The following is an 11,294-nucleotide window of genomic DNA, read 5'->3' as shown; positions in this document are numbered from 1 at the left end:
GCTGTTGAGCCAGAGTAAATAAAATCCTCAAGTGATGAGTGATGGACCATGAGATGGATGGATTAAGATACCACACTTAAATTAACTGTAGCTTGTGCTTAGTTAGCAGAAACACCACTTTAGCAATAGCTGTGCAGTCAATCAAGGTAATGATGTAATGGTTGCACCTGTATCCAACATAGATTATGCTGAAACACAAAACTGGTATGTTTTTGCTGCCTAAAAGACAGTATCATTTATTAATAAATGCCAGATGTTAATACAGTTTGAGTATAAAAAACAAGGCACAGCCTTGATTCACACCCCAAAAATCTCAACTGACACTCATGCAAAAAATATTAAATATTAAAAGAATACAATTCATCAAGTCATCCAAGAACATGTCAACAACAAAGAGTGTTTTTTTAATTTAACACTGACAGACATCTAGCAGGTGATCCTGTAGGTAAGTGAGTGACTCTTCTACGTGGAGAGGTAATGCTTGGCCGATGTCGCTCTGTGATCTGAACAGGAAGGACTCCACAGCTTCACGGACAGCAGTCTTGGATATCATATCGTCCTGCTTGAAGACCAAGGTACCAACTCTGCCTCTTTGTTCAGTGACTGAGCTGCACAGGTAGTCTGGGTATAAACAGTTGAAACAAATTTAGAGTGATCCAAAGTGGGGTTGGGAGAGTCAAGGAATTTTATTAAGTGTCAAATGTTTTAATGTTAACGGATATGCTATTGTCTGACTGCTGTTCATATACAGGGCATGTGAGAGGAGAAAGGAGATGAAAGACAGATGGCTATACAGAGAGAGGCAGACATATTTATGGTACCTGTAGTGTCTCAGAGAAATCATGAGGACTGAATGTACATTTAGAAGATTTGTATCCTATTAACAGATATCAAAATCTAGGTATCAGAATTGGATTGGAACTGAAAAGAAATTGATTGTGCATCTCTGGTTTGAATGAAGTGTTTTTATATCGTATAGTCTCAGTTTTCCTTAAGATGCATGAATAGTGTATACTTAAAAATCCTTTTCACACCACTGTACTCCAGTCATTTCCATGAGTTGAAGGCCACATAGGGGAAGCAGTTCATGGAAATAACAGGAAATAAATAACAGGTAAGAAGGAAGCGCTCATGGAGGAGCTGATGATGCTGGTGTCTCAAAACTCAGAGCTGTACAACACAGCGCAAGCCACATACAAAGATGACAAGACGAAAAAGATATCAGCCACAGAGATGCCTGTCTTCTCTCCAATATGATGGGACTCAAAAATACATTTGAAAAATTCAAAACCAGTGTCTCTTTTCAAAAAACATGACCCAGTTACTCAAGATAACCCACAAATCTCGTTGTGACCAGTTTCTTGCAGGAACTGTTTTCTTTCTAATAAAAAGAAAGTAGTTCCGGTAGGTTCTAAAGTAGTTCTAGTAGTTTCTACTGCAGACAGAAAGTAGTTCCTGGATGAAACTGCTCACAAGGTCTGTGGATCATTTTGCGCAATTGGGTTATGATTTCTGAAAAGAGACACTGATTTTGAGTTGTTCAAATGTATTTTTGGTGCACCACACAGCACCACAAGTTGAATGTGCTTTAGTTCCATCATATTGGCGAGAAAGAATACATCTTTACAGTTGATATCTCCAAAACTGCGACACACACACACACACACAAAATTCTAGATGGATAAATAGCACTACGGGCTAGGAAAATGTGTATTTCTGATTTTGTGGTGAAGTGTCCCTTTAAAAACATTTGCTATTTGAGGGAACACTCTTGCAAGCAGGCAGTTGTCATGGTGGTGTTGGGGCCTCTACTGTCCAGTTAAGATGAGTTAGGAGTCAGCAGTATAAAAGTGGTATACAACTGAACAGTCATTATAACAGGTTTTTCAAAAATTGTGAACCATGCAAGGTCCTTGAACATACAATCATAAATGTATTCAAAAATGTTCATGGGTCCAGTGGTATTTAAAATAAGCTGTGGACAGATACATACATGGACACAGATAAATGCACACATACAACCAAAAGCATGTATCCTCTGGGGCTTACGCCTGGCAGAGGTAAAGAGGAGCAGCCACAGGAGTGCTTAAAAATATGCAAGGTCATCAACTATTATTTTAGATACAACATAACATAAAGAAAATTATTCAATATAACACACCCACAGATATTACAAGATATGCACCAAAGACAGAAACACATAAAGTGGGAAAATGAATGATTGAAGACAAGAATAATGTTAAGTACAGAGGAAAGGAAAAGACATTTGATTGATCAAGACAGTCCAGCTCTTATTTGATCTTTTTTAACTACACTTTTCTTTCTCTGCCGAGAAAACAGGATAATCCCATATGGTATCACACCCACATATTGCACATTCACTGGAGTCTGAGGTTTCACACAGGCTCCAAACACTGTCTGCTTCCTGGCAGCAGGGCACTGGAAGGCTGGCCTAGTCAATAAAGATGTTGGTTTTGATTCTGATCAGATCACCCAGTTAACCACATTTTTTTTTTACATTTAATGACTAACAAGACATCTGATAATAATCTTCTGAGACTCTCTTTAGTCTTTACAGAATCTTTAGCAAAATTTACCAACATCTCACCTTTCATAGCTTTGTTGTAGCTAAGCAGCAACATCCAGAGGAGATGGACCAACTCTTCCCACCTCTGCCACCTTTCAGTACCATCCTGGAGAATACAGTCATGGATCAGTTGCATCAACAGTTGCGGTTAACACTTAAGTATCATATTTTTAAAAAAATAAATCAAAGGTATCTCCTCAGAAAACTATCCTTCCTATCCATTATAAATGAGATGTCTTAATACCACTATATCTTTGACGAGCAGGGGTTGGCCAATAAGATAAGATCAAAAATAAAATACAGGATTGATATTCACCGTAGGGTCTGGTGTCAGAGTGCAGTTCTTCATAAAGTGAAGCAGAAGACTGAGCGACATGGGCAGACAGATTTTCATTGGGCATGCATAGTCCAACAGATGTTCCAACAGCTTACATCTCAGCAGTTTACTCTGCAGGCTCTCAAGCAACAACATCCTGGGTGTCAGAAACACATTAGTCAATGATAGCTTGAAAAACTGGGGAAAACAGGCAGATTTTTATTTTTATTTTTTTCTGCGTTTAATTATGAATAACTTGATTGATGTGTTTTTCAAAATGCTATTAACATTTGTAAATCATGAAAATTACTATTACATGAATGTGAATCTATGTAATATCCTTTGTTTTAAAGATGAATACAATCCTGAAATTAATAAATATGAATAAAATATCATTTAAAAAGTATTTTTGTTACTCCATTTATTAATGTGTCCTGTTTTAATATACAATTTCTAATCAATTAGTCTGCCTGGTTTAATGCCTTCAGTTTCTGTTTCACCCACACTTATCTTTAAAAAAGCCTCTCTAAAATTATAGGTACTTAGATATTTCAAGATAGAAAATCTAAGGAGGTCCATGTTAAAATGGAAAAAATTGATTTTCGATGCACTATAATGGAAGTCACTTTAGTAAATGGAATTTTTAAAAAGTTAAATTTAAAATCCTTTATGAAGATCATTTTTTTAACTATCTGAGACCAACAAAGGCCAGTCTGACGACAGGGAACACAGTACTGAAGTGGTTTTCTTGCTGAGTTTGGCTGTTGGCTTTTCGGGACTCGGTTAATACGACCGCTAGCTGTATGGCTAACCCAGCTAACTAGCTAACCACAGCTACAGTTAGCAGTTATTTTAGCAACAAGTAAGGCTATCAGTCCATCAGTAATCTCCATAAATCACCCCAGCATTGTATTCACTGCCATCAAACTGGGCTTATAACATTTAATGACATCTTCATGAAATGTGTACCACTCTATCTAAGGTGAAGGGAATTATTCACGACATGATGATAATGGCTTCATGACAGCCAAAACCAACCACATGACAGTTAAATGTAATGTTAACACATAAAGATAAATAGTCTAGCTCTTAAAGTTTGATATATAGGCCTGTTATGGCATGTTTATGACAGGTTGTGTTGTCTTAGGTCCAGTTGTCATAACAAAGACACTGACAATTTATGCTGTTGTAGTTAAAGCTACTACAAGGAGTTTTTAACTGGTTGTGAAACAGTCTCAGTTTAATACTGATGCTTCTATATGACCTACAAAAGCAAAAAAGACCATCCATGAGAACACTGGTTATTTCTATTTAGTGATTCTTGGCTACCAGCAGGTCAGATTCTCCTTGAAATCAGATGAAACAAGCCTGTGTTTACATTTACAGTGAGCATTACAATGAGAAGTACATCAGTCAGTTAAAAGGAAGCAGGAAGAGATTTTCATTTATATTTCTAACATTATATTTTGTGGTTATGGCAGTTGTAACACTAACACTTTTGTCCACAGGTCTTTGATTATTGCAGTGGTGCAATCCACAGGAAAGGGTAGGTCTTGTATATTAAAGAAAATAATTCGTCACACAGTTCACACTTAAATTTTCCTTTAAGGGGTACAAAACCTTCTTCTCTTGCTTCCCTTTACCCGTCTCATATCTCGTCCTCACCTGTGTGCTCGTAGAGGTATATTGCCGATGAGCATATGGAAGAGCTCTTGGGATAGCTTGGCAGAGGTCAGAGCGGGAGAGCGGTCAACCTCCAGAGCCAAAGACAACATCCTCTGGAAGATGGACACCATTCTGCAGGAGATAAAAACTTAAATGTGGAAAAGATGGGCATAGAAAGAAACCTTAATTTTATAACATGCGTATAAACCCGTGTAAGGTCACATTCTTAATATTTCCTTCTGCTCGAGCTGACAACCCATTATTTAAAAAAATGGTCAAGTCTTTCTTTGCAACTCACCTGACTTGTTCATCTCTCTCTCTGACTGCTTCTTTACCGTCTCTGTGCTCTGTTGATTTCATAATGGCAGAAAAGAGCCACTTGATGACATCCCTGGTAAACAAAGAAATGAAACAAAGCACAAACGGTATTACTTTAACTAATACTTTAGTACTACTAATAATTGGTTATAGATAATTGATGGACTTTTTTGATCTATGTAGCTTCAGGGCATCTAATACTGGTAATCAGAAATTACTAGCCTCACAAATCTAGTTATTGGCTGGCTGTGTTATTGTATAAAAGACAGTGTATAGGCATGATCATTTGTGTTAAGAGTTTACACATTTTGATCAGAAGTAGATTATCTGTACAGTATACAGCATACTGAGACATGTCTCTAATATTTTGTGCAGCCCAGTTATTTAAATGAGAGTAGATTAAAAATCAGAAACACTTGTAATTATAATACAATACAATGCAACAGCATCACAAATAAAAGCTTATGATCAGATTTAACAAAAACTGAACAAAAATGTTCATTATCTATGTCTTTTTTTTTTTTTACACAACAGACCCCTGTTTATCAACTTCACCTAACACGAGGGAACTGCTGATCACACGACAATGTTGCCTTGGCGATGGAGTGGTGGTGAGCAGAGGTAGAACTTTTGGCCTGGAAGTCATCCTCCATAGTCTGCACAACGTACTCAAGGAGCATGCGTACAATCTCACATCTATATCTCTTTGTGTGGTCCTATGACAACAAGAGGGCCACAGATGAAGACATGACGATCCACTGAAATCACGTTTACTGATGCTATATATTGATCTATCAGCCAGCTTTACTGTGCTTTGCTCCTAGAATAGTACCTGATTGGCCATGACTGAGGTCAACAACTCCCAGTCCCATGGAATTGTGGTTTTATCAGCCATGTGGTGTCTGCAATCAGAAAACAGCTTTACTCTCTGAATTCAAAAGGGGAAAAAGGGTGACACAAGATGGAAGACAAGATGTAAGCTACAGTCGTGTTAACCGAATATTTTCTGCCTTTTTTTTTTTGTAACAATGACAGAAAAATCTGAAGGCCATCTGTTATTGTGATGAGGATGGGTAAAGAAATCTTTCAAGTTAAATTTCTTTTTAAATTTACAACATTTTTGAAAGTTAAATGCTATACAAATGGACCATGTCTCATTATTATTAAAATTAAACCTGAAATGATGGGTAAAAAAATTATTATGACAGAACATCTAGATGGAAGAGAGTTTAAGAATAACATAAGAAAGGCTAAAAATCATATACGCATATTAGGAATTTATATAGGTGCCCTCACCTTTGTGTACGGATCAGAAGATTAAAGGCCTGCACACACAGGTGATAAGGACACTGTAGGTCCAGCAGAATGCCATGCAGCAGGTGGCAGGTGATATCTTTGGGGGGATAGTAACCAGGTTGTAGCAGGTCAGACAAAAGCTGCAAAGTGCCCTCTGTGTAGTTCTCATCAATGGTACTGTAAACCAGGCTCAGGCTCTGACGGCAAAGCATCTCTGGAGTTCCAACAACCTCATCTTCAATATCAATCTAAAAAAACAAAATCAAAACAAAAAATGCTGATGCTGTACATTCAGCCAAGTATATAATCATGTGATGAGCTAGACAAAGGAACAATAATATGAATATAAATATCTGGAGGAATGTCTCTCACCAGTGCTTGAGTTGGTCCAGACATTATTTTCCTGAGTGTAGATTGGCACACATAATGCCTGTCCTCTCTACTGGCGTCCCTGAAGTCCATATCAAATCTGCTCTCTTCGTTCACTTGTTCCCCATCGCTGCCCTCTTGCCAAAGAAAAGACACTGGACTGTCAACTCCTAGATCCCCTCTATATGTCCCGGTCCCAGATCTGTCATCCATGTCCTCGGTTTTAGACAATGACAAAGGAGATTCTCTAGGGATGCTACAGCGCTCCGGGATGTTTGAAGCTTCTTCAGCTTTCACCTCCTCTGAATGACAATCAGACATTTTCTCAGCTTGCGTATGTTCAGAGGCAGGTGATGGGTCGCCTTGTCTCATAAGATTTTGCGATATGGGACTTGTGTGGGACACAGAGTCAAGGCTCAAAGGCTCAGAGGGGTTCAGTTCGGTGGTAGCGGAGTGGGGGGATGTGTTATCAGAGAGATGGTTTTGTCTAGAGTCTGCTTGGTCTAATTCCAGTTGTTCCAGGTCAGAGCAGAGGGCTTCTCTTTGGAGGGAACCCTGTGCTTTATCTTGAGGTGAAAGAGGGGATGTTGGAGAGGGGATGAGCATGGATGAGCAAAGGCCGTCCCTCTCGTCTGCACCAGTGATGTGCTCCTTTGAGGTGCCAGCGGAGCTTCCTTCATGTGAGCAGGGAGTGCATGTGAATTCATTACAGATCTCTTGCTGTTTCTGAAACTCATCCACTGAAGGCTCCACGTGAGGACCATTTGATGAAATAGTTGTCCTCAAATTACTAATGCATTCTGGTCCTTCACCGTTACTGTCGTCTGGTTGTCTGGGTTGCAGTGACATTTGCATACAATCTTTGGTTAAGAGGACAGAACACCTTGATGTTTTCAGTTCTGTGACATGACTTTCAAGAAAAGGCAGTCGTTTTATTTTGACACTTGGTGCATGATGATGTGCTTCACAAGTCTGTTTTTGGTGTTGTGTTTGGGAATCCAAACGGCTCTGCTTTGGCTTTAGGAGACCACAATTTGGCTGTAATTCAACAGGTGGGTCTGTTGGAGAGCTTTTCTGTAAGTCTGAATCTTGTTTGTTTGAAGTTTGTGTTTTATTTGCAATATCATCCTTTATTTGACAGTCATCTGATGACAAAGCCTGTTCTATCTTATTTGCTACTTCGCTCTCAGTCAAGTCTACCACTGCCAAAGCAGTTGAATTCAGTCTTTTGTGCACCTTCAGCTCTGGAAGAGTCCACTTTGGATCCGTGAGGTCAATGAAACGCTAGAAAAGGGAAAAATAAACAGGAAAAGATTTCAGTAAATGCTCTTCTGTGTTCTTCTGGATTTCTTAAAAGCAAGGAAGTGGGAAATTTAGTCCAAAACATCCATTAAAAGAAATATGGTTATTTTGTAAAAGAAATATGGTTATTTTGTCTGCTAACAATCTTAAGTCACTATAATCACATCTGTTACTGAAATTTCTGTGAGTTAATTTATTTTGAGCCACCAATATTAGAATATTGTATATTAACACTGCATATTAAAATATGTAATACTGCAGCTTTATCACGGTATGCATGTGAAATTTTATAATGAATGTAGAAAATCTAATCTGCATTTTCTCCATCAATTTCTATGGTTCTACTTTCTGAATGTTGCAATGTCTCGAGAAATTGGCTTATACATTTTTCAAATCACAATGACATTGTTGTTGTTATTGTTGTTGTGACCCATCGACTATGGATTGTGACAGCTGGTCAGTTGATGAATAAAACATCAGTTTCAGAGTCATCTTTAAACTGCCCATGGCCTTGATAGCCATGTTTTTAATGCAAGTTAAATTAGTGACTTTCATGGCTCCTTTATAATACTTTTATAGGCAACCATTAAAGAACTAAAAGCCCTATTTATCTTTTTTTGTCTCAGCCACTAAGGAAAAAGTACACAAAGTTATCAAGCTTGTGCCTAGCATCTGTACTGTTAGTACCCCTCATGTACTTTAGGAGGAAAACTGATTTTATGGCATTAGAGTAGGGCAATATGACAATATATACTGTACTGTGAGAAGGAATACAATTGTTAAATGTCAGATATTTTCCCATACCTTTTATATGAAGCTCTTCTTTTTGTATCTCAGGGTGTTTTAGGCAAATGTGGACAATGCTGCAAAGTAATACTTAAAGCCAAAATGTGCTGATGCTTTTTGCATCAATGTTCAACTGTGGCAACTTATTTTGTGTGAATGATAATTTTTCAATCACAACTAACTACAGTACTTCATTATAATGCTGTTTTGTCTCACATTTTTCCTCCTTAAAAAACCTGCATCTTCTGCACTTTGGATAATGCATTTGGCCATTCTGTGATTTCAATAATATTTCGATTAATTGTGCAGCCCTAGTCCTGGTACATGTAGGTACTGCAGACATGGCCTGGAGCACAAGAGCTCATCCTTCGTGGTCAATCTTGAATGCACTGTGGAATTTATTGCTTCAGTTTACTAAATTTACCATCAAGACTGACCACATGAAAACTTCCAAACAGACCTTGAAACAGTAGAGCAAACATAGGTGATACCAATGACATTAATTAAGCTTCCCTTCCATTCAGGTCAATCAGAGTCAGGGTTGCCATTATGGCTGAAACTAAAGAGTATTTTCTCAGTCGATTATTTTCTTGATTAATCAATTAATAGTTGTTTGTTTTAAAATTTCAGAAAATTGTGAAAAATGTCAATCAGTGTTTCTCTAAGCCTAAGAGGACATCCTCAAATGTCTTATTTCACTCAAAACCCAAAGATACTGCCATAGAGGAGTAAGGAAACCAAATATATTCATATTTACAAAGCTGAAATCAGAGAATTTTGACGTTTTTCTTAAAATTACTCAACTCAATCAATTATCAAAATAGTTGGTGATTAATCTAATAATTGACTGATTGTTGTAGCTCTATCTGCTGTTGCAAAGGTTGACTCACTGGAAGGGCTCTGCTACACTAAATGCAATGAAACCTTAACTAGTATTACTGATTACACCTGTGTTTACCTGACAATTTCATATCAATATAGCTGCCATGAAAAAGGTCTATTTTCCCTTAACTTTAAGGTAGCCACTGCTAATTGACGGCAATGTTCATAAAATAACTAATAACAATGGATAAAGTATGAAAATATATTAAAAATAATAACCTTTAGCCGCACCAAATATAAAGTCCATGAATATTCATAATGTACACATTAACGTTATGGTAGCCAGGGCAGAGCATAAGATGTAGCATAAATAATTTAACATTAAGAAAGCTATATTTTGTTAAATTAAAACTATATGACAGTTCAACAGTATTTTGGGATTTGCTCATTCCCGTCAGAATAAAAGTGCACCTGTTAGCTAACTAGCTCTAGTCTGATACATTCATCTTGACAAGCCTGTAAAAACTAAAGTATTATTATTATTCAATATTTTCACTTTTCCTAACTGACTGTTGCGCTCGTGAGCAGAAATTACCTGTGATATAATCCTGTTTTTGTGTTCTTTAACACCTGTTCCAATTAGCCGTCTGAAACCTGCGACACGTTATGGCAGCTAGCAGCAGTCTGAGCACTAACGGCAGAGTCGTTAGTTTGTCATCTTACCGTTGGGACGTTGACCTTCAAGGCGTCAACGTGAACTCGCACCGCCGTGAGGGGCAGCGGGTCGGTCTTGGTCATAACGTTACTGTAGGAGCCGACTATTTCCACATCAGAGTCGTCCTTATCACTGTCAGAGCTGAGGGTGATCACATCAGCCATCTCTCGCTCATTCAGACGCTCAAACAAGACGGAAACTTCAGCAGCTAACGCGAGGTAAGCTTATAGCCAGCTCACTAAAGCATCATTCAAAGCAGACCCACGATCGCCCCGACAGTCCTACAGAACCAAGAGCTAAAGTTAACGAGTAACTCCCCGTCATGTTTTTATAAAATGCAAGATAACTGATCTACTGTCTGTCTAGGAGTTGTGGCATTTCCCTGTTAAGATCGTCATTTAATGTACACACATCTCATGCTGCCTGTTTTGAATTTGATTGCATTCATCGTAATTCACGGAGCACCGTAAGTTAACTAGCTAGCTAGCTATCATCACATTAACGCCACATCCGAAATAATATAATCCAATGGCATGATTCATATGGTCGGTTCAGTTGTGTACTGGAACGACTGTCACATCTGAAATTTGACGCTTCCTGGTTTTTGTTGTTATATTTCTTCTGTAGTATGGCGGATCACAAGCAGCCGTGGGTCTGCAAGTATCTCCACCTGCTGTACAGGAGTGTGAGGACTTAACCCGACATCATTTGTCACTGATATGACCTGTCCTTCCAGTGACGTGGAAGGACATTTCCACAAATGTGATGGGAAAAAAAAACGCTAAGCCATTGTAATAAGAAAGGTTCTCGAAATAATGAGCTCAAAATAATGAGACATTTTCACAAAACAATGGCTTCCTGAACTCATAATGACTTACTTATAAGTCATAAATAATGAGTTAGTATCTCAGAATAATGACTTACTTATGTCAAAGTAATGAATTTTATTCTCGAAAAAATGAGCAATGTTCTAAAAATATGAGTTAGTATTTCAAAATAATAAGTTAGACTATCTCAAAATAATGACTTCCTTAAGTCAAAAATAATGATTTACTTAAGTAAAAATAATGAATTATCTCAAAATAATAAGATCTAAAAATAGAGTTAGTATCTCAAAG

General features: G+C 37.8%; 1 protein-coding gene across 1 annotated transcript; it reads right to left on the bottom strand.

Moving 5' to 3' along the window:
* Nucleotides 1-209: 209 nt before the first annotated feature.
* On the bottom strand, nt 210-10,806 carry simc1 (SUMO interacting motifs containing 1). Its single transcript, XM_084719288.1, has 10 exons — nt 10,185-10,806; nt 6,555-7,835; nt 6,183-6,430; nt 5,719-5,788; nt 5,442-5,602; nt 4,867-4,959; nt 4,569-4,700; nt 2,904-3,060; nt 2,609-2,693; nt 210-621 (listed from the first exon to the last, which is right to left on the bottom strand). The coding sequence occupies exons 1-10, from the start codon at nt 10,338-10,340 to the stop codon at nt 410-412; spliced, it is 2,595 nt and encodes an 864-aa protein (XP_084575414.1). The 5' UTR covers nt 10,341-10,806; the 3' UTR covers nt 210-409.
* Between the last annotated feature and the right edge of the window lie 488 nt (nt 10,807-11,294).

This window comes from Lutjanus erythropterus, chromosome 5 (assembly GCF_056507025.1).
Source record: "Lutjanus erythropterus isolate fLutEry1 chromosome 5, fLutEry1.hap2, whole genome shotgun sequence".
NCBI classification, from domain to species: Eukaryota; Metazoa; Chordata; class Actinopteri; order Lutjaniformes; family Lutjanidae; genus Lutjanus; species Lutjanus erythropterus.
This window is presented reverse-complemented; position numbering and strand designations above follow the sequence as displayed.